The sequence below is a fragment of the Oratosquilla oratoria genome, chromosome 11, assembly GCF_046742065.1.
Source record: "Oratosquilla oratoria isolate Oo_2021 chromosome 11, ASM4674206v1, whole genome shotgun sequence".
NCBI lineage: Eukaryota > Metazoa > Arthropoda > Malacostraca > Stomatopoda > Squillidae > Oratosquilla > Oratosquilla oratoria.
This window is the reverse complement of record NC_134787.1, coordinates 72,047-99,975: the sequence shown is the minus strand read 5'-3', so window position 1 is coordinate 99,975 and position 27,929 is coordinate 72,047. Positions and strand designations below refer to the sequence as shown.

Genomic DNA, 27,929 nt, shown 5'->3' with positions numbered 1-27,929 from the left:
CATCATAAAAGGAAAAGGGCCTTTTGGTATATGTATGGAACATTTGTTCTTTTATCATTTTATATGGCAATTTTTCTCTTATTTATTTTATTGTTTTACTCACTCTAGACATGAATTTTGTCCCCTTAGCAACAGTATGTGTGTTGGAGATGATTCATATCTTTTACCCCCCCTATAAAAAAAAAAAGTATATATATATATATATATATATATATATATATATATATATATATATATATACATTATATATATATTATATATATATAAAATTTATATATATATATATATATATATATACATTATATATATATATATATAATATATATATACACTATATATATATATATATATATATATAAAATTAACTAATTACATGAGGATATGTTATGCTGAGACAGCATAGCAGTTTGATCAAACAACATAATTAGCTTTGATCACTAACAAATCAGCAGAAAGCACCATTAGCCTTATGGACAGGTTTAAGAAGAGAAAGGGCATAGCTATTGGGTCCTGGGGTCACAGAGCCCCTAATCCTTATTAAAATTACAACATTGTTGATATGAAAAAAGAAAAAAAATATACTGTATATATCAATTCAGCTGAAAGAAATGAAAGATGGTTTCATACAGAGGAATTTAAAAAAAGAGGTAACTTTCACAAAATACAGTTGTTAAACATACTGTTGCTGTCAGACATGTCCCTGTCTACTTTCTTCCAACCCTCCCCAAAATAAAATTCCTGGTTACATTATTAGAGATGAGAACCAAGTATGAAGGTCTGAAAAGCTGTTGTCACTGGTACTTGTACTCCTTAATCTTTTGATGTCATGAGGGTTTTGCCTCAGATGAATAAAACTGCTTGGCAGCTACTAGAATAAATGAGTCAAATACTGATCATTTCCATCCTTTGCAATCATTAAGGTTTTCTCTCAGCTGAATAAACTCTCTTGGTGGCTTCCTGAACATAAGAATTGAATATCTACATCAAAGTGATAAAAAAGATGACTACATCCAAATACAGGTGATGTGGGATACAGTTAAAGTTGTAATGATAGATATGACTAAAAAAGGAATGAGAAAGACCTTTCTTAGATTTTATATGTTGTTCACTGCTCCAGGAAAAGTATCATTATTTGCATCATGGCCTTCTTTGCTTTCAACTGCAAATTCAAGGGAGGTATTTGGAATAGATCCAGATTAGCTGTAGTGGTAACAAAGGCTATTATCATGTCTATAAAATGTCATACCATACAACTGGTCAAGTTCATTGCTACCATTAATCTAGGTCCAATGCAACAACAATCAAAACTCAAACCTTACTTCAATCAAAAACATGTTCAAATAAAGCATCACAAAGTAAAATTCCATCAGCCCTTGCAGCACTGAATAGTGGCATGGATTCAAATATAAATCTTTCATCTCCTCAAGTTGGAGTAACAACTTTGTCTGGCTGATAATGTTATTTCTTCACCTTTCATCAAATTCCCATTTACAACATTTGACACCAGTACATACTGAAACTATATGGGCACAGTGTTTACATTCAGTAAAAAACATTAAAGGTTATACAGTCTGTTTTGTTTGTTGTATAGAGCAATGGATATAAAATGCCAACACTTGATCTTGGTAACCTGCATTCAATCCTGTCTAGTATGCATCCCTGCCATTTTTATTAACACAGCAAAACCTTCTCCACAAAGGTGTTCCATTGCCTTCAGGAACAACAAACCAAAGATATACTTTTTTGCAGAACAGTTATCTTATGAAACCTGAAACAATACAGTACCCTCAACAGATGCATCTTATGTGCATTGTTACTGCCAATCTACTTCTTAGATATAACAGAAAGACATTGTGTAAGATACATAAAAGCAAATTTGTTCTCCAAGGAAATACCTGTTATGAGCTTGGGAGACCTGATAGACTACATGGAAGATCACAAGGGTGGCAGCACTTGGATGCTCAGATGAAAAAAAGTTACTATTATGCTAATTGGTAAGAAAAACATTAAACTGGAAAGAAAAACCACAGTCCTCTAAAAAGTACAAAATGTCTTCTATTAGGTGAAAAATGAATTCTACTTTGTAGATAAGTGAGAGAAACTTGACGTTGCAAAGGGTAACAAGAGGCAACACCAAGCCACTGAGAAAAGGTAGCAAAATTGGCACTGAGATCACAATTAACAGTAAACACAAGGGATTTCACCAGCCACCATGAATGGTGAATACCCAGGTGGGACATTGGGCCAAAAACAAACCACACATGTGGCACTGGGGAAAGCGGGTCTTTTGACCACAGGTAAAGTATGTACATGTGGATACCATGGACTGGGATTTGTGGCAATGGCTGAACCACTTACACACAGGTACCAAAGGGGGAAAGGTCAGAGAAACCTGATGGCCCACAGATGAACCATGTATTCATACAAACACACACACACACACACAAAGGACACCTTTTTGGGTTAAGTGAGGGGGGGGGAGCATGGCATCTAAACTCTCCAAGGTCTACCATCATATAAAATCCAGACAAGACCCTGAATCCTCCTTAATTAAGGTTAACTGTTGCCTCTTTTTCTAAGTTGTGAAGATGCTGAAGTACACAAACTGTTCTGGTTGTAATGGGGCCGTGCCGGCAGGCACACTACGGTATTCAGGGTGCCAAGGCTACCAGACTTGGATTAATCTTTGCATGATTAATCAAATATTTGTTAAATTTTACATTATATAGACATGAAAATAATGCAGACTTTTTGGAATTCAACAATTGAGATGACAAAATACTGGTGAAAACTGCTAATACTGACTGTTAAAACTGGCAACACTTGGCAACACTGCTTTGAGACACCAGGGTGAGTTGGTTCCATAGCATCACAGCTGCTGTATATTAATCCTTGTCCTTTAATCTTGTCCTTTTTCTCTTCACGTCACCAAGTCAGCGGTCGCTGCCATCTCTGAACCCGGTGAAGCATCTGAGGGCCTTTGTTGGCTCTCTGTGTCCGGCTCTGAATACAAAATAGTCGTTGAGGATGAGGCTGGGGCCACCACATGACGAGGCGAAGGCCCTGCGCCCTCAGTGCCACTAGAGGAGGGCCCTGCAGGACAGGGCAGGGAGACTTTGCGGGGTACAGCAGCTACCAGTGACCCCATTGAAGGGTCACGGCATGGTGTTGTCAGTGACCCAGACCGACCGCGGCCAACGCCGAGGGCAGGATGATGATGGTGGTGGTGATGATGCTGATGGTGTGATGAAGAACATCCCTCTAGAGGTGGCGCTAAGGCTGTTGCCACTTTGTGTCGTGAGCCCCGCCCTCCTCCACTTCCACTTCCCCCACCCCACCCCACTCCCACCACTCCTGCTGAGACGCATTGCCGTTAGTGGCTCAAGTTCATGTGTGTCTGAAGTTGCAGATGGCGGAGGACAGCATGTGCTGGAGGTGGAAAGTGTAGATTCGCTGAAGGCGTGTTGGTAGACTGTCTTGTCAACATGGCCCTGGGACCACTCACAGCAGTTGAAGCGTGGATACTGGAGCTGTCCACAGCCAGCCTCGGGCCCAAAGAGCCGCAGAAGGGATAGAAAGAATAGCGTTGAGTAAAGGTAAGATGCTGTCATAATGACAACAATGAAGGTGCCGATTTGGATGTAAGCTAACACCTGTGAGGGGAGCATAAAGGCACCAGCCACAACTGTCGTTGTAGCAGCCATGAAGACCGGACTCCCCATCCGGGCCACTGCCCAGATAACTGAAGACTCCCGGTCCGGCTCAGGTGAAAGCCGATAAGTTACACCATAGTGGAGTGTGAAATCAACGGCGAGGCCAATGGCCACACTCACTGTGATGCTCTCAAGGATGTTGAGCCTCCATCCAAGGAGCACCAAGATACCGATGCTCGTGAACATGATGGCTGCAATAGTGAAGGTGGCCAGAAGGCTGATCAGGAGGTTCAGGGTTGTCAGGAGGAGGACAGTGAGGGCCACACCCACTGCCACACCAAGGGCAACTCCAGTCCCAATGGAAAGCGACCTCTGCAAGTCGTAGAAGCTTAGGTAGGATGTGAACCAGCCGCCCTTCATACTGGGAGGTGCTGTCTCCAGTTTTCGTTGCACCCACGTCTCTACCTGTGATTGTCAAAAAACAGCATTTGGTTTATTAAGAGTAAAACAGTAAATTTCAGCCTATCCATTATTTTCAGACTGAATCATAATACATTCCAAAGTCTCAGTATATAAAAGCTGTTAACCTGTAAGGAGAAGTGGCTTATATGTGATGCCACCTGCCCTGTCCAGGCAATTTGATATCATGTCAACTCCTTAGATATTTTCAACAAATATGGACAGAGTTCATATACATTGATACATTTCATACAGACTAATTTGGGAAAAATTTCTTCCTAATTCAGTCATACTATTTGAATGGGATATTTTTATCATGCAGTCACCCACAAAATTGAGACTTATGAACAGAATGTGCATAATTGGGAGACAAGTTTTTCAATGTTTTCTGTTCTATAGCTATGGTATCTGGCATCAAAGAAAATTGTAAAATTTTGTAGTGAGGTAACAGAGTCATTTGATTACATTTGTAACTGAAACTTATCTTATTGTGCTCCTCAATCAATTTACAATTCAATTGCCACTTCAACAAATGAACATTATCAAGGGATTAATTTCCTCACTTATACTTTCAGAGACATTGATCACAGTACATGGGAGAGTGCCATTATATTGATGATGATGATTAATTTATAACAATAATGAAAATAATATTAATAATAATAATAGTAATCACAATAATCTATCTACATATCAAAGGCTTTTCCCCCTTATGAGGGAGGAAGCCAAGTCAAAAGGCACATACCCACTCCCACCCTTCCCTCTCATTTTAGCTCTACTTATCATAACAATAATGACAATAACAATAACAATGATTATAACAACAACAACAATAATAATAATGACAATAGGAACATAAGAATGAAGGAGACTACAAGAGACCATAAGGCCTACACTAGGCAGCTCCATGTCTATTACCACCTGTCATCCCCATCCATAAAGTTGTCTAACAGTTTTGTAAAACGATAGTTTCAGCACTCATTACATGGTTACTAAGTCCATTTGTTGACTCCCCTATTAGTAAACCAATTCTTTCCAATTTCCTTCTTAAATATAAATTTGTCCAATTCAAATCCCTTACTGCAAGTCCTGCCCTGTTGTCTTAATATGATGACCTTTGTGTCACCTTTGAAAGCCTTTGTTTGATCCACTTAAACACCTCTATTAGATCACCCTGCACTCTGCATCTTTCCAGAGTGTGTAAGTTAAGGTGCTTAAGCCTCTCTTCATAAGGTAAATTTCTGAGCCCATGTATCATTTTGGTCATTCTCCTCTGTACTGATTCTAGTGAAATGATGTCCATTCTATAAGACGGAGACCAAAACTGTACTGCATAGTCAAGGATAGGTCTAACACTAGATAGTTTGATAATTACCTCTGCACTTCTATTCATAACCATCCTAACAATGAAACCTAGTGCTCTGTTAGCTTTATTCCTGGTGCCAATGCATTGTTTCCTGGATTTAAGGTCAGGACTCACTTGAACTCCCAGGTCTCTCTTGCACTCAGTTTACTCTAAAAATGTGTTATCTAAGCTATACCTATTTTCAGGGCTGTGTAACCCTATGTTTAACACACTACATTTTGAGATATTGAAGTTCATTTGCCATTTCACCAACCATATGAGCAATTTGTTAAGATCATTCTGCGTCCTCTCCTGATCAAATTAGGCACTCTCCAATCCACAATACAGACATATTAGAGGCAGGGCAATTTTTTTATACATTTAATAAAAAAAAGGGTCTTATACCCTGCCAAATACAATACTTTAGGTATGTAGCAATGATAATAATGATAATAACACTAATAATGATAACAACAATGATAAAAAAATCATAATAATAATGATAATATAATAATATAATTATAATAATAATAATGACACGAATAACAATAACAATATCATTATTATTGTTACTATCATTATTGTTATTATCATTATTATCATCATCATCATCTTATTATTATCATTATATCCCTATATTATCATTATCATTACTAATCAGTAGTAGTTGCCTCAAGTTTCACTGATGGGAAAATCATTGGTCACATACACATACCAAAAATTGTATGTATATGTATATATGTATATATATATGAATATACATATATATATATATATATATATATATATATATATATATATACATACATACATATACTAAAGGCTTTTTCCCCTTACACAGGGGGAGCCAAAAATAAAAAGGCATAAAACCACTCCCACCCATTCCATTCCCTACATATTCCACTCCCCACCACCCTCCTCCCTCTCTCTTATCTTGGCACCTCCTAGATGACGGGTCATCCCTGGACCCTGTCCATTGCCCTGGGTCAGAAGCAGTGTTGCAAGACACAGCACATCCACAGCAAGGCTGGTTCATAAATTCAGTGACCTCCCCCCCTCTCCATCCCCTCATACAGAAAAGGAGAAGACAGAGAGAAATCCCTTCTGGCTGCATCTATTTTTTTTTCTCATACATACTTCCTCACCCCCCATCCCCCACCCACTCTCCCTCATGCATCACAGCATCATCCATACACAACCATTCTCCATTCACCCCTATCTTCTGCCCTCTCCCATCCTTCTTCAACAGACATTCCTCTCTTTTGTAATGCCCCTTTCACCCCATCCATCTCATCCTAGGACACCCCCTCATATTCACTCCTTCCACCTCTGCTTTCCACACCTGTTTTACTAATCTTTCTTCACTCATTCTTTCCATGTGTCCAAACCATCCTAATACTCTTTCATCAACCCTATCTCCCAGCTCCCTTTCCACCCCTGTTCTTCTCCTCACCTCTTCATTTCTCACTCTATTGGTCTTTAACAAGACATGTCTACAAGAAAATTTACTGCCAAAATATACTAATATGTATATATATATATATATATAAAGTATATATATATATATGTATATAATGTATATATATATATATATATATATATATATATATATATATATATATATATATATATATATATATATATATATATATACAGTCGAATCTCGAAAGCCCGGACCCCGAATGCCCGGACCCTCATATGACCGGTCAAAATGAACAAAGGGCAGACTTTTCAAGCAAAGTTCCCTATTTGTCCGGTAGGTGGCAGCAACGGCCGTACACGTGTACTCAAACCCGGCCCAGTCAAGCCGCCATCAGGGCTGCCGTTTTGTAGAATTTTGTACCAAAACGTAGTAAAATAGCGGCATGTGGCAACTGCACAAGGACATGAAATTTTTTCTACATATCAGCGGGCTGTTAAAAACGTTCAAAAACTCAAAATTTTGTTTAAAAATCATAGAACTAGTTATCAAATAATAAATGGTACATCAAAATATGACTTTTATTGATATTTGTGTTACTTATAAAATATTATACCCCAAAAGATACATTTTTACCGTGTAGAAAAAATTCTACGCTAAAGTTTCAGCTTTCTTTTAGCGATAATAATATAAAAAAAAAAAATTATATCTTACTGAATATGTTAGGGCATGAGGGCCTTATATACATTCAAGAATAAAAAACTAGAACCAACATTTTGTCAAAGTTTGACAAGTATATCTTGCTATGAAAGTCTGCACACGCCCAAGAAAAATGTATGCCCCGGTATGGCAACACTCCCATTCTACACAGCAACCCTGGCCGCCACCACTGTCCCGCATGCATACCTTCCGATATTTACAGTGTAAGTAATAAAAAATACAGTACAGTACACTGTATATACAGTACATTTACATGCCTGTATTACAGTTATTATTACAGAATTATTAGTATTATAGCATTATTATTACAGTACAGACGCTCCTCTACTTACGTTCATTTGTTTTACGTTTTTTCGATTTTACGTTTGAACTGACTAAAAGAAAAAAAAAAAAATTGAGTGAATTCTTTAGTTTAGCGCGCTCTCCGTAGTTCAAATGATACTTACGCATGACGCTGCATCCATTGTTTACATGGCACAAATGACAGACTGAACATGCCTTGCCTCCTCCTCCTCCTCCCCCTCCTCCTCCACCATCTCAATTTATGTTGCTTGAATTTAATCTATTGAAATTAATGTTATTATTTTACAATGTTATGTGTATAACTAATGATTTAGGGGTGTTTTATAAGATACGGTAATAGAATTTATGGATGTATAATACAGTAACAACTTACGTTCATTTTCAACTTACGTTCGGCCGTTTGGAACGTAACTAAAACGTAAGTTGAGGAGTGTCTGTATTGTTATTATTACATTGTTAGAGTATTATTCTTATGTGTTTCTATGCCATATCATACATTACCTATACGTATACCACTATGAAAATCTACGGTTGTTAGGGCAATATTTTCGATGACCGGACGTTTGGCATGACCGGACCACCCTTCCCCCCAATTAGTCCGGGCTTTCGAGGTTCGACTGTACTAAACTTGCTACACAAACAGGGTACAAACGAACAGATCGTAAGAGTTTTGGAAAAGATTTATTCGAAAGGTACTGCTATAGTTCGACTACATAAAGATACAGAAAAGATCAAGATCGAGAAAGGAGTATGGCAAGGCGATACAATTTCACCCAAACTATTTACAGCTTGTTTAGAAGATATTTTCAGAAGATTGAGTTGGGAAAAGAAAGGTTTGAAGATTAATGGCGAATATTTGAACCACCTAAGATTTGCAGATGACATCATTCTTATTTCAGAAAGAGCAGAAGACTTGCAAGATATGCTGAGTGATCTAAACAAAGAAAGTACCAAAGTAGGTTTAAAAATGAATAAGAGTAAAACCAAAGTAATGTTCAACACAAAAGTTCAAAGTAAAGAGATTGTAATTGATGATGAGAGTCTTGAGGAAGTTGAAGAGTATAATTATTTAGGTCAGATGGTGAAGGTGAGGAAAGATCATGATAATGAAATAAAAAGACGCATTACAATTGGTTGGAAAATGTTTGGTAAGTATAATAAAATCCTGAGAGGCTCTCTACCTTTATGTTTGAAATGTAAAGTTTACAACCAATGCATTCTACCAGCAATAATCTACAGATGTGAGACTTGGAAGCTGACGAGGGTGATGGAAATAAAGCTAAGGACTGCACAGAGGAGAATGGAGAGATCAATGATGGGAATAACACTGAGAGACCAAAAGAGAGCAAGTTGGGTGAGAGAGCAGACTAGAGTGAAAGATATTGTGGAGGCAGTAAAAGAGAGGAAGTGGAATTGGGCAGGTAAGTTGGTGCGAACGACTGATGAGCGATGGAGCAAGTGTGTTACTGAATGGACGCTGCGAGATAAGTGTGGAAGAGGGAGACCAGACAGAAGGTGGAGAGACGAGATTGAGAAGTTTGCAGGAGTGACGTGGCAGAGGATGGCATGGTTGTGTGAATCATGGAATCCTATGAAGGAGGCCTTTGTTCAGCAGTGGACACAGGATGGCTGATTTGATTGATTGATTGATCCAGAAGGCAAGAAAAACACATTCTTGGAGATGAGAGGAAAAAATACCTCTAGCTACACACAAGATAATCACTTTAAATAGAAAAGAAATAATCTAAAAAAGCAAACAGAAAAAAGAACATCTTCAATAATTAATCAAACAAAAGTATCACAAAACAAATAAACAACAAGCAGAAAGAAAACTGGGTGAAAAAATTATACATACATACATATACATACATATACCAAGGCTTTTTCCCCCTTTCAAGGGAGGTAGCCAAAAAGGAAAAGGCATAAAAACACTCCCACCCATTTCATCCCTAAATACACTCCACACCCCTCCCTCTCATCTGAGCACCTCCTGGATGACGGGTCATCCCTGCACCTTGCCCACCGCCCCGGGTCAGAAGCAGTGCCGCAAGACACAGCACATCCACAGCAAGGCCGCTTCATTTAATCGGTGACCCCCCCTCTCCGTCCCCCCCTTGCATATAAGGAGAGGACGGGGAGAAATCCCTTCGGGCTGCGTCAAAATTTACTCACACATACTACCCCACCCCCCACCCCCCCGCCCATTCCTCCTCATGCAATCACAACATCATCCATATACAACCATTCTCCACTCACCTCTGTCTTCCGTCCTCTCCCTTCCTTCCTCAACAGACATTCCCCTCTTCCCCAAAGCCCCCTTCACCCCATCCATCCACCTCATCCTAGGACGTCCCCTCATGTTCACTCCCTCCACATCTGCCTTCCATACCTCTTTTACTAGTCTTTCTTCACTCATTCTTTCCATGTGTCCAAACCATCCTAATATTCTCTCATCAACCCTATCTCCCAGCTCCTTTTTCACCCCTGTTCTCCTCCTCACCTCCTCATTTCTCACTCTATCCAGCCTAGTAACCCCCACCATACTTCTCAGACACCTCATCTCAAACACATTCAAACTCCTTCTCTCTTCTTCTCTTATGTTCCACGTTTCTGCCCCATACAGTGCTGTTGGCACAATCACTCTTTCATACAGTCTCCTCTTCACATCCATTCCTAAATGTCTATTCCTCATTACACTCTTTAATCCACCAAGGCAATTACTCACTTCTCTCAATCTACATTCTACCTCCACCTTCACTCCACTTTTTCCTGCTACACTTGCACCCAAGTATCTAAAACTATCCACTTCCTCCAGTCGCTCTCCCTTAATGTTCACTTCCAGTCTACTGCCACTTTCACCCCTTGTACATCTCATCACCTTACTTTTACCCACATTTATCTTCAGCTTTCTTCTATCACATACTCTCCCAAACTCTGCCACCAGCTTCCTCAATCCCTCCTCCGACCCTGCCACAAGCGCAGTGTCGTCCGCAAACAACAGCTGGCTCACCTCCCACTTTTCTCCATTTTCTTTAACCATCTCCAATCCCTGACCCACTGCCCTAGCATTCACCTCTCGCACCACCCCATCCATGTATAAGTTGAACAGCCAGGGCGACATAACGCATCCTTGACGAAAGTCCCACCTTTACTTCAAACCACTCACTCTCTCCATTTCTAATCCTGACACAAGCTCTACTACTCTCATAAAAACTCTTGACAGCTCCCAAAAGCTTTCCTCCTATCCCATAAATCTGCATAACCTCCCACAGTGCCTTTCTGTCTACCCTATCATAAGCCTTTTCCAGATCCATAAAAGCCCAAAAAACATCCTTCCCCTTTCCTATAGCTTTCTCACATATCTGTCTTACCACAAAGATCTGATCTACACAACCTCTACCTGTCCTAAATCCACACTGTTCCACACTGGCAAAATATGAAGAGCTATGAAATAAAAAACTCAAAATTGAATTCCCCCTTCACCCATGAAGCAATTAGTGCATCCTCAAAACAGAAGTGCAACATTGTTTACAACCACTCCTCCAAAACTAACCTCAAGGCCATAACACCAGCAAATAGGAAAATAATGAAATGAAATTTGGAAAATTAAACCAGACACAGAAGCCCCTCCCTCTTCACCAGTACATACTGTAAGTCTATCTATCTATATACCAAGAGCTTTTTCCCCCTTACCAGTGAGATAGCCAAAGTCAAAAGGCATATACCCACTCCTACCCATTTCATTCCCATCCATCACCTTTTCCTCCCTCTCATCTTAGTTCCTCATGGATCATGAGACATCCCTGTATCCTACCCACTGCCCTGGGTCAGAAGTAATGCAGCAAAATACAGTACATCCACAGCAGGACTGCTACACTTAATAAGTGACCCCTCCTCTCTGTCCCCTTATGTAGAAAAATAGAAGACAAGGAGAAATCCCTTTGGGCTGCATCTAAGTGTATTTCACACATAACCACTCCTCAAACCCAACCCCCCATCTCTTCCCTTCCTTGCATCACAGTATCATTTATACACAGCCATTTCCACTAACCACTACTTCCTGCTTTCTCCCTTCCTTCCTTCCTCAACAGACATCCTCAATGCCCCTCTTACCCCATCCATTCATCTCATCCTTAGTCATCCCCTCATGTTCATTCCATCCACTTCTACCTTCCACACCTCTTTTACTAATCTTTCATCATTCTTTCCATGTGTCCAAACCATCCCAATACCTTATCTGCCATCTCCTTTTCCACCTCTGCTCTCCTCCTCATTTCTCACTATCCAACTTTGTAACCCCTACCATACTTCTCAGATGTACAGATGTAGAAGGGGCAATAAAGAAATTTAATAACTCCCATGCTGAAGGCCCAGACAAAATCTCAAACATCCAGCTCAAACACTTTGGCCAAACAATTACAAGAGCCTTAACCACTACGATATGATGACGCCCATGTAGGTGTCATGAAATACAAGTAACTACACGAGGATGGTGGTGATGGCATCTTGATTATACAGTATATATATTTTTGCAATTGTACATGAGTTACCCCCAGATTCTGTGAATTGGTTTGATCATGTTTTCTGTGTTTATTATTACTCAGAGTAAAAGGGAATAAGTAATACAGCAGTGACTTTATATTTTATAATGCAAATAGTGTGATGAATCATATGTTTGGCAGCCGATGCTGCATGTGAGAATTTGAGATGTACTGAAGTGGTTACCTGACATCTTCAACTACTCTTGGTTACACAATAAATTCCTATCAATCAGGAAAAGAGCTTATGTAATAATTTACATACCGTATTTTTCAGACCATAAGGCGCTTCGTACCATAAGGCGCACCCGTAATTTGCTATTCCCCATCCTTACATAAGACGCACCTGACCACAAGGCGCACCTGGTTAGGTAGGTCAAACACCACCAGAGGCGCCACCGTCGATGACGAGCACAATAGCGCGTCATTTTATGCGCACGCCATGCAAACGGCCAAATTTACATACCGCGGGAAATTTCATTCATACAAATGTTATGCGAGTGTATTTACTACGATTGTAGTAAATTTCAAACAATTACATCATCAGTTACATGTCGGTACATAAAAACATAAGATAAACATGGCGGCTGGCATTCAGCAGTAAATCGAAAATTGGTTTATGTTTCAGTGTAAAAAATGAGCTCAATAAATTCAGTGTATTGGCAACTGACCAAAATAAACGAAAACTACTAGTCTCGCGGATTGTTCTAATACCAAAATAAAGGCAGCGTGTTACGGAAGAGCTGAGAAATCGGAGGTACTAATTTTTTTTTTTTTCTATCGGGTCGGATTATCGGATAACAACAGCATCAACGTCCATCCCGCCATCTTATCTATGATCACTGGTGGTATGAATCAAACTTCACTCTATTAAGTTTCTTACTATTATGTTATTAGTGTAATAGACTTATAGTTGAATTATTTCATCTATTTTCTTTAAAATGTGTGATTTTCATGTAATATGATCAAAGAGAAGTTACGTTTTTATCCTCCGTAATATTACGGACCACAGCTACGATTCGTCCTGCCCGCTATCTATTCTATGATCATTGGTGGTATGGATCAAGCTACACTATTAAGTTTGTTACTGCTGTGTTATTAGTGTAATAGATTGCATATAGTTGAATTATTCAAACTATTTTCTTTAAATTGTGTGATTTTCAAGTAATATGACGGTATTCATAGCTGTGGTGGGTAATTTTACAGAGGATAAAAACGTAATTCTTTGATTAAATTACATGGAAATCACACATTCTAAAGAAAATAGGTCAAATAATGCAACCATATGCTAATTCTTATATAAAATTGTGCCTGTCAGTAAAAACCGACATTGTTTACGTTTGATCGGCGATTAGTCAGACCGCACGTTTCGGCCCGATTTTCCCTTCAAAATGCAGTATCTAGAGATCTAGGACAGCTAGATGGCTAATTCAAATTGCATTATACTCATAGCGACTTTCTGCATACCATGAGAACTACTTCAGCTCAAATATCAGGAATTCCATTTTCATGTTGACCTAGCTAACCTGGTCTCGTCATTGGATAATCATGCAAATGTGAGTGCATTCAGAACTGAACATTTTCATTGTTGAATGAGAAAAATCGGTTGGGATTTAGCAAAATTACAAAAATAAATGATATATTATTTTATTTTGGTCAGTGAAATCAGACCACCTCCATGGATGGTCTGCCCTGCCAATACCCCTATGAAACAACAAACATACGGGAATTGTGGGGAATAAAACCAACAGTAGCAGTTTATTCCCGGAATTCTCTATTCACTTAAAAACACAAGATTACAAATGAAGGTAAATTTTTGTTTCGACCATGGGCGCAATATAGCAATAGAAAATTAATTATTAATTTTGTAAATTATAATGTATCAACGTAATATGCAATTTTGTGAGCGGAAAAAAAAATTGCTGAAACGGATATCGTAAGTAACGAAGTCGTGTTGGACGAATGGTACGCCATGTTTGTTATGATAGATGCCGACGTCGAAGAAATGAAAGGGTGATAAATTCGTCTAACCTAATCTAACCTGTGTTTAATAAATTACCTGTAAATTAAATGTCATCCCGCTCGTCCTCGATGTCGTCGTCGTGAGAGACGTTGGCGTCCCAATCCTATGCTACCGACTTCTTTCATTAGCATATTACGTTGATACATTTTAATTTACAAAATTAATAATTAATCTTATATTGCTATATTGCGCCCATGATCGAAACTAAAAAAATACCCAAATGACTAGTCTGAGTGGAGCGAGACTAGATCAATGCAAAATGGCTGTCTGTGTTGTGGACGCTATCATATCATAGCCATGATAGCGTGAATGAATGCAGTGGCATGGACCCGAAAACTGTCGAAGTTTTCGCAATTTTCTTGTCAAGATACATGCACCTTGGTTATAACTTGGTTGTAACTTTTGTTAAGCCTATGCACTGTCGCCGTCGGCAGGCTAGCTACGAAACATGTCAAAATAGTACGTCACTATCCGAGGCATTTTTTTTGCACTGAAGCCACACATAAGGCGCACCGCACGATAAGGCACACCACCCGATTTTGGCCGATTTTAAGGATTTTGCCCACGCCTTATGGTCCAAAAAATACGGTAATTAAAAACCAAACAAACCTATTAACCCCTTCCATACGGTGCCGCATACGTAGGCGGCATGAGGAGCAAGTGGATACACAAGGCTGCCATATCGGTGTCTTGATTATATTTATTGTAGTTGCCCCTGAGTAATGACATACTCTCTAAACTGTCTTAATCACATTTTCTATGGTTATCAAAATTCACGGGTGAAAGAGAGAACGATCGATATAAGCGGTGACTATATTTTATGATGCGAGTATTATTACGACACATCGTACGTCTGGCAGCTAATGCTGCCCACGAGATTTTGGCCCGTACTGAAGAGGTTAAAAACTCTGAATCATACTGACTAATTTCACTACTATCCACAATATAGCTGATGGAAAGACAGGTAGCAGGAAGAGTCAAAACAAAATTACCAACTTCCCCTAACTAACATGGATTCAAAGAGGGCCACTCTGCTAGCACACTGTTCACACATATCTCAAAACAAATACTAGGATTCAACAAGAATGCCTCACCAAAAAAAAGTTGTTGTAACCACTGACAGGATCAAAAGACACATACTATGCAAAATGATAATTGAGATGGGCATTCATAATAATTCATAAAAGTTCCAAGAAAAGCTCAAATTCTGGGTAAAATTTTCTTTAAACTATAGCTCAGATTCCAACCTGTTCAATCCCTGCGGCATTTGAGTTCCAAGGTACCACTGTATATATTTATATAAGGTACAAAGGCAATACATTTACCTTTAACTCTTCCCTACTGAAGTACACACATATATACATATACCAATGGCTTTTTCCTCCTTAAAAGGGAGGTAGCCAAAGTCAAAGGCATAAATCCAGTCTCACCCATTTCAACCCCACATACTCCACTCCCATTCACCACCCCTCCCTCCCTCTTTTCTTGGCTCCTCCTGAATGATGGGTCATCCCTGCATCTTGCCCACTGCCCTGGGTCAGAACCAATGTAGCAAGACACAGCACATCCACAGCAAGGCCACTTCCCACATGCAGGTATTGCCATGAAAATGAATAGCCTGGTGATAGCCAGAATAAAAAGAAAAGTGCCAGCTAGTGTGGAAGGAGTCAGGCATTCTTTACCTTTAACACTTTTCATTTTACTATAACAGACCTCTCATCATGAAAGGGCAGCCCCACATACCTTCCCACAGAGAAAGGAAAGCCAAGTGATGTTACCTACCTCATTGTAGAATTGGTGCATCTCATCGTAAGAAACAGTCCAGAGGTAGTTGCTGTCATACTCTACCACCACTGCAGCAACACTGCCTGTCTCTCGACAAAATTTGGGCCCTGCCACACCTGGCAGGAAGAAGTCTGGAGGTGTCTGGTAGAGGGCCCGGATGGCACCATGGAGGCACTGGTTGAAAACCTGCTGTGAATAAGGAAAGGTGGAATTCTCGCAGCAAGGTGATCGGTCAATACCATCGATTGGGTCCATGCATCGCCGTTCCATCAATGATTTGAAGGTCTCAATGAAGCAGTTAGGTAGGAGTGGACCCAAGGTATTCTTATAGAAACTCTGGTTCCGGAGGTCATGGCAGAACTCAAGGAGCCACTGCTGTGCTTCTGGCAGTGACACATCAAACTCCTCATCATACTCAAGGGTGCCCTTGGCATCTGGATTGAGGTAGTCACCATTGTCCACTGGCTTGATCCCCCAGACAATGCGGATAGGCAAGCGATTAGCAATGTCTCTTCGCATCTTGCGTTCAAACCAGAACTTGTCCTTGTACACGAAGTCATACTTCTCAAATTCATGGTCACCTGAGAAGAGCTGAAACTCTTTTGTGTCAGCAAGCTTGAGTTTGGGGAAGTAGAAGACAACCACAACACTACACACAGCCAGTGATCCCAGAAGGAGCACCCACAGATACCGTGGCTTGACTACAATACAAGGCAGGATTTTCTCAAAGTAGATGCGTGCAAATTCAGCACAGCAATAGCAGAGCCGAAGAGGTGCAGCGCAGACAACGGAGCAGCGTGGGGAGAGGTTGGGTGCATAGACAGGGGCAGGTGGAACACAAAGGCAGCATGTAGATGATCCCCACTTCTCAGCCACAACCACACAAGCAGGCACCCATGTGACCATCAGGACCAGGTTGGCCAGAACCACTGTGCCCGCGAAGATGCTACATGGGAAAAGCAAATCATTACTCTGTATTCAGCTTCTAGACTAAAACTATGTTGTAAAACACAGCAAATGGGTTAATGACGGGGTCAAACCCTTTCACTGCAGAAAGTGTTCATCAAATTAATAAAATTACCAGATGGCAGCATGAGTAAAGATGTAGGTTGTAAAATGCAATGAAAGGGTTAATACTTTGTTGGGTTTGGATGCTCCTTCATGTGAATAAAATTATCTGGTGAAAACCAAAATAAATCAATATATCTATTGTCTGACAGTACTTAGTGGCTAAATAAAATTACTATTATTAAAAAAAAAAACAAGCTGTAATGTTAACAGGTTGATATTTATTGTAGTGATGCACAAATTCATAAATCTATACTAACACAACGTGACACACAAAACTGAAGGTTACACAATTCAGGTAGCTCACATTAAAAAAAAATTGAAGTTGTGAGATTTACCTATACTGCTATGCATTCCAATGTCAAAGTATGACAATAGATCTTTTTTGTCCATACTGAAGTTCAGAAGTTGGCTCCAGAAGAAAATGAATTTAAATGAAGGAATTAAGTTAAGCCCACAAACATGCAAGTATGTGCACAAAAAGTTAACTGACAGAAATTGGGGCATAAATAGGTCTTTGTCCAATTGAATCTAACTTTGAACTGTTCTACAGTCTTTGCTTGAAGTTTGTTCCTTTCATAACATGGTTGGTGAAATTGTTTCTGTTTCTTTCTCGAGATATCACTCTCATTTTCTTTTTATCTCTTAGTGATTTATGACAGAAGTTCAAAGTATTTTATCTCCAATGTCTGTTGTGTCTGCGGATGCTGCTGTGACTAGCCTGCAAGAGGCTGCACTGTTGGAACCCTTGGTCAGTGAGAGAAGGAAGACCCCCCACTATGGGGACACTGAACTCACAAGACACTGCCTAAGGGGCCCACAAGTGGATGCAAAAAACCCTTACCTCTCCAGGAAGGTGCAGCACCTGATCTCCAGACTTGCAACCAACCCACATATGCTTGCTTCTTCTCTTCTACTACTGCTTTCACCTTTTCATCCTACCATTCACTTCCCTTCCTTCTATTTCTTTCTATCCTCCTTGTTTTACATACCTTCTTTGCACACTTTGTCACTTCCTCCTTAAAACATACTCATTCTTCTTCTACTCCTGGCTCCCCTTTCTCACCACTTCCCTTACCTCTCCCAGCTTCTCATGGTATTCCTTTTCATTCAATTTATTAAGTCTCAGCACCTCTCAATCTCCCACCCTCTTCCTCCTCCTCCATTTTTCCTCAACTCTCAATATTCCTTCTACTAAAAAATTATCTGATATTTCCCCACTGTTTTCCCTTGAAAACATGAACATCCAAAACTCTTCCTATACCTCCTTTTGATACCCTTATATAATCCATTAATGCCTTATCAATCATCCTTCTGTCTACCATTCTTTTCCATGTATAATTCTACTTGGCTCTCTTCTTAAACATTGTGTTTGCTATCATCAACTCCTTTTCTAAACACATCTCCAACATCATCTCTCCACTACAATGTGTATCTGGTAACCCAAGCTTTCCTACTGCTCCATCTATTGGCTCATCCCCCAATTTAGTATTTAGATTCTCCAATGCCATTACATTTACATTGCTCCCAAAATTCTCTAAACACTCATTTGAATCTCTTTCTATACACAACTCATGGCACAGTTGGTAGAGTTACCGGCTGCCACTATGGAGGTCCAGGTTCAAATCCTGCCCAGGACTGAAATAATTTCAGTATTGCTGTGCTGCAGGTTGTTACTCCAACTCTCATGGGCAGGGAGTTGGGTGTGTGTGTGTGCATGTAAGGTCACAGCATTACCCATAGATCAGTCATATATGAGCTCTGAGCTGTCAATCATGAGTACAACATGTGATCTAAAAACCATGGTGAATCACATGTCCAACACATGATCCAAAGACCATGGTGAATCATGAATCCCACATGTGATCCAAAGACCATAGTGAAAGTGCATCCCTTTCCATTTCACTTGTCTCACTACCAGGTCCATATCAACTCACAAAATCCCACATCTCCCAACACAGTTTCAACTTCACCCACATTTACCTTGAAGATACTTCCCTCCACTCCACCATGCACTTTCCTATCTCAAACCATACAAGAATTTAAGAACAAACTAGATGCTGATATACACAAAGACAGGTCACTACAAGTATAGCTCCCCTTCCTGTATAATACAACCAGGTAAATACTTATTGGCAGAGTCACTGCTTCCCTCCCTTCCCAAATCATCTCTCCTGACATTCTCCCCTCCACACTCCAAAACTCACAATCACCACTCCCTTTCAGCTTTGTTTCACTTATGGGCAACATAGCTGTCTTCCTTCTCATAAACATAATACCAATCTCTTCCCTTTTACTCTCACCTGTGCCTTAATCACACACATTTAATCACTAATACTTTAAGGTTTTGGTTGGAGTTCTCCCTGACCTTCTTATGCCTTTAATTTCTGTAGGATGAATATACAGAGTAGGATCCCTATTCCCATAATTTCATCCCACTTTGTTGCCTTTTATGACTCACATGGTAATCACAATAACAGAATATTTTTCTCCCCTTACCACAGGGTAAAAGAAAGGTAGACTTAAAGAAGTGGTAAAGGACATTTTCAGGGAAACACCATAAAGGGATAGTCATAGTACAAAATATAGCATCATTCCTCTAGGGATTGAGATTCTACTCTAATACAAACAAATGATGTATGGCTCAAGTCTGTAGAGACACCCCAAAACAGTCCCTAAAGCATTGGCTGCATGCTACTATACAATTACTATTGCATGATTGCATGCAGTCAATACCTTAGTATAGAAATAATGCATTTACAGTAAGAAATTACAACCTTTTTAAGTGGAGTAACTGCTGAAGGGAAAGGTGCATTGGAGCTATAGTAATTCATGACTCCAGTCCCGGCACAATTAACATTCCCTACTACTCACCCACATACATTGTTACCTGAAACATCTGATAGCTGTGATGTGGGACACACAGGAAGCATAGAAGGCAGCAGCAGTGGTGAGTGATGTGACAAGGATGCTGGCAGCTGCATGTTTGAGAGCATCCTGTACCAGCTTGACCAGAGTCCCAGCATTTTTATCCTGCTTGCCTAAGCCCCACACTTTGCAGTAGATGAATGTGTCATCTGCTCCCAAGCCTGTGGGGCACAAGGGAAATAAACCAAATCACTAAACCAACATCAAGTAAGTGATTAATAACCTGCAGCCTTTGGGGGACCTTTACAGAAACCTATTTTGCATAACAAAAGGTGATGACAGCCACTGACTTGGCCCACAGAGCTTATAATTAAATTTCAAGGTGAAAGTATCCTCAGTAGAAATATAGAATATTGGATAAATGTATGTTTCCTGACAGCAGTCTCACAATTTCTCTATTTTGCCCTAAAGAAATCAATCATTCTGAAGGATGTTGTTAAAAAATGTGTCATAAACAAATCATACTGTTTAATTTACAAATTAACAAAAATGTGAATGTGACATTTTTCTGCCATTTGAGGCCAAAAATTCCTAAAAAGATAAAAAGAAAAAAAAAAAAAAAAAAAAAAAAAAAAAAAAAAAAAAAAAAGGATATAGCTACTCTATGCTTTTGCCAGCACTGCAGTGCTACTTAATTTAGGTGCTAGAGTTGTCAGTATGCTGGATACTATTGAATGGTTGGAATAATTCTAATCTTTTTCCACCTACGCTTTACTCTCAATCTCCCCTATTCCAAAAAAAGTCAAGTGACATTCCCCCCCACTCTCTTCCCCAAGAACACAGACATCCAGAACTCTTCCTATCATTCCTTTAGATACTACTATATAGACCATTAACCACTTCAGTATGAGTCAAATTCTCATGCACAGCATCGGCTGTCACACAGTGACAATTGAATGAATTGAATGTGCCTGAGAATGCTCCGCGAGCTAATGCTAAATCTAGATTCTTCGACCGAAAATTGGCAATTTAACTAGTTGTAAACAAATCTGAAGGGGGCAATGATGAGTGGTACCGTGATGTAGCAAAGTGATTTAAGTTTAACAAGAATAGAAAAAAGAAGGGAAATGGATGATAAACCAACATACTCAGAGACAACCAAAAGAAGATTAGATATGAGAAAGTATGAAACACCTTTGGGAGTGGTTAGAAAGAAAATATGCAACATAAAAAGTCCCAGATATGAAGACAAATCATTCCATGGATTCAAAACAGAAAGAGGTATCGACCTAAAAAACACACTAATAAACTAAGAAATATTTGAAATGAAAAGGGATATTGTTGAATGGAAAAGGGAACATAACCAATTATACAAAGAAGTGAGTGAATTGAGGAAGGAAAATGCACTATTAGTTAGGGAATTGGAAGAAATGAAAAAGGAACTGGCTAAAGTGAAAAATTATAATGTAAAGATGAAAAATGAAGACACAAATATAAATGAAACTTTGTTGAGGGAAGTTAATGAAAAGATATTAATAGAGGCAGGCAAAGTTGGTGAAAATATAAAAAAAGTTAAACATGATGGAAATCAAAAACGAAATGAAAGAAGACAAAGAAAACCAAAAAATACTATTTAAAGAAATAGTCAAAGAACAAATGAACGAAAGTACAAAGGACACATTGATACATACATACATATACCAAGGCTTTTTTCCCCTTACAAGGGAGGTAGCCAAAAAGGAAAAGGCATAAAATCATTCCCACCCATTCCATCCCTGAATACACTCCACACCCCTCCACCCTTCCTCTTATCTTAGCGCCTCTTGGATGACGGGTCATGCCTGCACCTTGTCCACTGCCCTGAGTCAGAAGCAGTGTTGCAGGACACAGCACATCCACAGCAAGGCCGCTTCATTAAATCTGCGACCCCCCCTCTCCGTCTCCTCATGCATAAAAGAAGACGTGGAGAAATCCCTTCGGGCTGCGTCAAATTTTGCTCACACATACTACTTCACCCCCATCCCCCCGCCCATTCCACCTCATGCATCACAACATCATCCATATACAACCATTCTCCATTCACCCGTCTTCTGTCCTCTCCCGTCCTTCCTCAACAGACATTCCCCTCTTCCCCAAAGCCCCCTTCACCCCATCCATCCACCTCATCCTAGGACGTCCCCTCATGTTCACTCCTTCCACATCTGCCTTCCATACCTCTTTTACTAGTCTTTCTTCACTCATTCTTTCCATGTGTCCAAACCATCCTAATACTCTTTCATCAACCCTATCTCCTAGCTCCCTTTCCACCCCTGTTCTCCTCCTCACCTCCTCATTTCTCACTCTATCTAGCCTAGTAACCCCCATCATACTTCTCAGACACCTCATCTCAAACACATTCAAACTCCTTCTCTCTTCTTCTCTTATGTTCCACGTTTCTGCCCCATACAGTGCTGTTGACACAATCACTCCTTCATACAGTCTCCTCTTAGCATCCATTCCCAAATGTCTATTCCTCATTACACTTTTTAATCCACCAAGGCATTTACTCGCTTCTCTCAATCTACATTCTACCTCCACCTTCACTCCACCTTTTCCTGCCACATTTGCACCCAAGTATCTAAAACTATCCACTTCCTCCAGTCGCTCTCCCTTAATGTTCACTTCCAGTCTACTGCCACTTTCACCCCTTGTACATCTCATCACCTTACTTTTACCCACATTTATCTTCAGCTTTCTTCTATCACATACTCTCCCAAACTCTGTCACCAACTTCCTCAATCCCTCCTCCGATCCTGCCACAAGCGCAGTGTTGTCCGCAAACAACAGCTGGCTCACCTCCCACTTTTCTCCATTTTCTTTGACCATCTCCACTCCCTGACCCACTACCCTCGCATTTACCTCTCGCACTACCCCATCCATGTATAAGTTGAACAGCCAGGACAAAACACATCCTTGACGAAGTCCCACCTTTACCTCGAACCACTCACTCTCTTCATTTCTAATCCTGACACAAGCTCTACCCTAATAAAAACTCTTGACAGCTCCTAGTAGCTTTCCTCCTATCTCGTATATCCACAAAACCTCCCACAGTGCCTTTCTGTATACCCTATCGTAAGCCTTTTCCAGATCCATAAAAGCCCAAAAAACATCCTTCCCCTTTCCTATAGCTTTCTCACATATCTGTCTTACCACAAAAATCTGATCTACACAACCTCTACCCATCCTAAATCCACACTGTTCCTCACCAATTACTCCCTCTGTTCCTCTCCTAATCCTCTCAATCAAGATCCTCCCATAAGCCTTCCCAACTACACTTAACAAGCTAATCCCTCTGAAACTACTACATTCACACTTGTCCCCTTTTCCCTTGTAAAGTGGAACTATACAGGCACTCCTCCAGTCCTCTGGCACTCTACCCTCTCTCCAGCAAACATTAAATAACCTCACCAACCAGTCCACCATCATTGTACCTCCTTTTTTTAGACATTCTGCATGGCATCCATCCAGACCAGGTGCCTTACCTGCTTTCATCATCTTAACAACTGCCTTCACTTCATCCTTCCTTAATTCTCCTCCATTTTCCTCACTCATCATGGTCATTTTCTTAGCATTTCCCACTACAGCTATCTTTCCCTCCCTATCTTCCTTCCCATTTAGCAACTCCCTAAAATATTCTGTCCATCTTCCCCTTATTGCCTTCTCTTCCATTATCATCTCTCCATCTGCACCTTTTACCTTTTCTTCTCTAATTGATTCACCTCCTCTTCCTCTCTTAATTTCTTTCCAAAACATCTTTTTATTACTTTCAAAACTTTCTGTCATACTCTTATCCCATTTCACATCTGCTCTCCTCTTTGCCTCCTTTACCTTTTGCTTTAATTCTCTTTTCTTTTCTTTGTACCTCTCATATGACTCCCTCGTCCTATTTTGTAACCAATCTGAGAAACAGTGAAAAAAATACATGGGAGCGACAAGCGATTTCGCTCGGGAAAGTTTTTCATGCATTATCCATCATTTGGCAATCCCTGAATCCCATCACCAGTGATGAAAGGATCAGAGCAAACACAACTTACCCGTGATCAATCATTGCATTATCAATCGATATCATAAATGCAACACATCAATCAACTTTAATTTGTTGATGTACGTACATATGTGTACACGGTATAGCTGCTAGAGTTCAATGGCTTACCTAACCTAGCTTCGTATCAGCTGAATGTGCGCGTATACTAGTTCATGTTGACTAGACTCTACACGACTATCGTGCTACATAATGTCACTAGTTGCGAATTGCATGGTACCTGTATGCAGGGAAGTTCATTGGTTGCATGCAGCTAGCTGCCCAATCAACGCACTGACTACATGTACAATGCACCATACCCAATACCACATCACCACATGCATACGTACACTGTACATATACAAACTCGCTCCGACATGAGTAATGAGTTAGCCTTCCAATAATTTGAAGGAAATCGAACCTGCAAAAACATGGCTCTGGAAGTATCAGAAATGGCTCTGGTAATTAAAAAAAATGGCTCTGGTAATTAAAAAAAATGGCTCTGGTTAAAAAAAAAAAAAAAAAAAAAAAAAAAAAAAAAAATTAAAAATGGCTCTGAAAAACATACATACATATACCAAGGCTTTTTCCCCCTTCCAAGGGAGGTAGCCAAAAAGGGAAAGGCATAAAAACACTCCCACCCATTTCATCCCTAAATACACTCCACACCCCTCCCACCCTCCCTCTCATCTGAGCACCTCCTGGATGACGGGTCATCCCTGCACCCTGCCCACCGCCCTGGGTCAGAAGCAGTGTCGCAAGACACAGCACATCCACAGCAAGGCCACTTCATTTAATCGGCGACCCCCTCTCTCCGTCCCCCCTTGCATATAAGGAGAGGACGGGGAGAAATCCCTTCGGGCTGCGTCAAAATTTACTCACACATACTACCCCACCCCCCACCCCCCCGCCCATTCCTCCTCATGCAATCACAACATCATCCATATACAACCATTCTCCACTCACCTCTGTCTTCCGTCCTCTCCCTTCCTTCCTCAACAGACATTCCCCTCTTCCCCAAAGCCCCCTTCACCCCATCCATCCACCTCATCCTAGGACGTCCCCTCATGTTCACTCCCTCCACATCTGCCTTCCATACCTCTTTTACTAGTTTTTCTTCACTCATTCTTTCCATGTGTCCAAACCATCCTAATATTCTTTCATCAACCCTATCTCCCAGCTCCTTTTTCACCCCTGTTCTCCTCCTCACCTCCTCATTTCTCACTTTATCCAGCCTAGTAACCCCCACCATACTTCTCAGACACCTCATCTCAAACACATTCAAACTCCTTCTCTCTTCTTCTCTTATGTTCCAAGTTTCTGCCCCATACAGTGCTGTTGGCACAATCACTCCTTCATACAGTCTCCTCTTCGCATCCATTCCCAAATGTCTATTCCTCATTACACTTTTTAATCCACCAAGGCATTTACTCGCTTCTCTCAATCTACATTCTACTTCCACCTTCACTCCACCTTTTCCTGCTACACTTGCATCCAAGTATCTAAAACTATCCATTTCCTCCAGTCGCTCTCCCTTAATGTTCACTTCCAGTCTACTGCCACTTTCACCCCTTGTACATCTCATCACCTTACTTTTACCCACATTTATCTTTAGCTTTCTTCTATCACATACTCTCCCAAACTCTGCCACCAGCTTCCTCAATCCCTCCTCTGACCCTGCCACAAGCGCAGTGTCGTCCGCAAACAACAACTGGCTCACCTCCCACTTTTCTCCATTTTCTTTAACCATCTCCAATCCCTGACCCACTACCCTAGCATTCACCTCTCGCACCACCCCATCCATGTATAAGTTGAACAGCCAGGGCGACATAACGCATCCTTGACGAAGTCCCACCTTTACTTCAAACCACTCACTCTCTTCATTTCTAATCCTGACACAAGCTCTACTACTCTCATAAAAACTCTTGACAGCTCCCAAAAGCTTTCCTCCTATCCCATAAATCTGCATAACCTCCCACAGTGCCTTTCTGTCTACCCTATCATAAGCCTTTTCCAGATCCATAAAAGCCAAAAAAACATCCTTCCCCTTTCCTATAGCTTTCTCACATATCTGTCTTACCACAAAGATCTGATCTACACAACCTCTACCCATCCTAAATCCACACTGTTCCTCACCAATTACTCCTTCTGTTCCTCTCCTAATCCTCTCAATTAAGATCCTCCCATAAGCCTTCCCTACTATACTTAACAGGCTAATCCCTCTGAAACTACTACATTCACACTTGTCCCCTTTTCCCTTGTAAAGAGGAACTATACAGGCACTTCTCCAGTCCTCCGGTACTCTACCCTCTCTCCAGCAAACATTAAATAACCTCACCAACCAGTCCACAATCACTGAACCTCCCTTTTTCAGACATTCTGCATGGCATCCATCCAGACCAGGTGCCTTACCTGCTTTCATCATCTTTACAACTGCCTTCACCTCATCCTTCCTTATTTCTCCTCCATTCTCCTCACTCATCACTCTCATTTTCTTCGCATTTCCCACTGCAGCTATCTTTCCTTCCCTATCCTCCTTTACATTTAGCAACTCCCTAAAATATTCTGCCCATCTTCCCCTTACTGCCATCTCTTCCATTATCATCTCTCCATCTGTACCTTTTACCTTTTCTTCCCTACTTGATTCGCCTCCTCTTCCTCTCTTAATTACCTTTCCAAAACATCTTTTTATTACTTTCAAAACTTTCTGTCATACTCCTACCCCATTTCACATCTGCTCTCCTCTTTGCCTCCATTACCTTTTGCTTTACTTCTCTTTTCTTTTCTTTGTACGTCTCATATGCCTCCCCCGTCCTCTTTTGTAACCAATCTGTGAATGCTCGCTTCTTCTCTTCTACAACCTTCTTTGTTTCCTCATCCCACCATTCACTACCCTTTCTTCTATTTCCCCCTGTCCTTCTTGTTCCACACACCATCCTTGCACACTTTAAGACTCCCTCCTTGAACCATCCCCATTCCTCCTCCACACCCATCTCTGCTCCATCCTTTACTCCCTCCCACTCCTCCTTCAGCTTCTTTTCGTACTCCTTCTCCTTTTCCTTTTCATTCAAGGAGTTCACTCTAAGCACCTCCCTACCTTTTGTCCCTTTCCTCTTTCTCCATCTATCCTCCACTCTCAGCTTACCTTCCACCAAAAAATGATCTGATATTCTCCCACCCTCTCCCCTTAGCACATGTACATCCTTAACTCTTCCTATCATAATCCTATTTACCACTACATAATCCATTAGCGCTCTATCTACCACCTTTCCATCCACCACCCTCTCCCATGTGTACTTATGCTTGACTTTCTTCCGAAACACTGTATTTGCTATCATCAACTCTCTTTCTAGACACATTTCCACCATCAACTCTCCACTACGATTCTTTCCTGGAACTCCACACTTCCCAACCACTCCATCGATTGGACCATTTCCCACCCTAGCATTAAGGTCTCCCAGTACTATTACATTGACTTTTCTTCCTAAACCCTCTATGCACTCATTTAAATCTATCCAAAAGGCCTCCCTTTCTTCCACGCTCTTCTCACTGCCAGGCCCATATGCACTTACAAAGACCCACATCTCCTTTCCCAGTTTCACCTTCATCCACATTATCCTTGAGGAAACCTCCTTCCACTCCACTACCTGTTTACCTATCTCCTCCAAGAGAACAACAAAATTGTAT

The 27,929-nt window shown here is 40.6% G+C and overlaps 1 protein-coding gene across 1 annotated transcript in view; it reads right to left on the bottom strand.

The window, feature by feature from the left end:
• Positions 1-1,048: 1,048 nt before the first annotated feature.
• Positions 1,049-27,929, bottom strand: part of LOC143029538 (protein dispatched-like) — an 88,304-nt gene continuing 61,423 nt past the window's right edge. The window contains 4 exon segments of the mRNA XM_076192189.1: positions 1,049-3,336; positions 3,338-4,118; positions 16,244-17,192; positions 20,205-20,403. Of these exon segments, the coding sequence (XP_076048304.1) occupies positions 2,921-3,336; positions 3,338-4,118; positions 16,244-17,192; positions 20,205-20,403 (2,345 nt within the window). The 3' untranslated portion in view covers positions 1,049-2,920.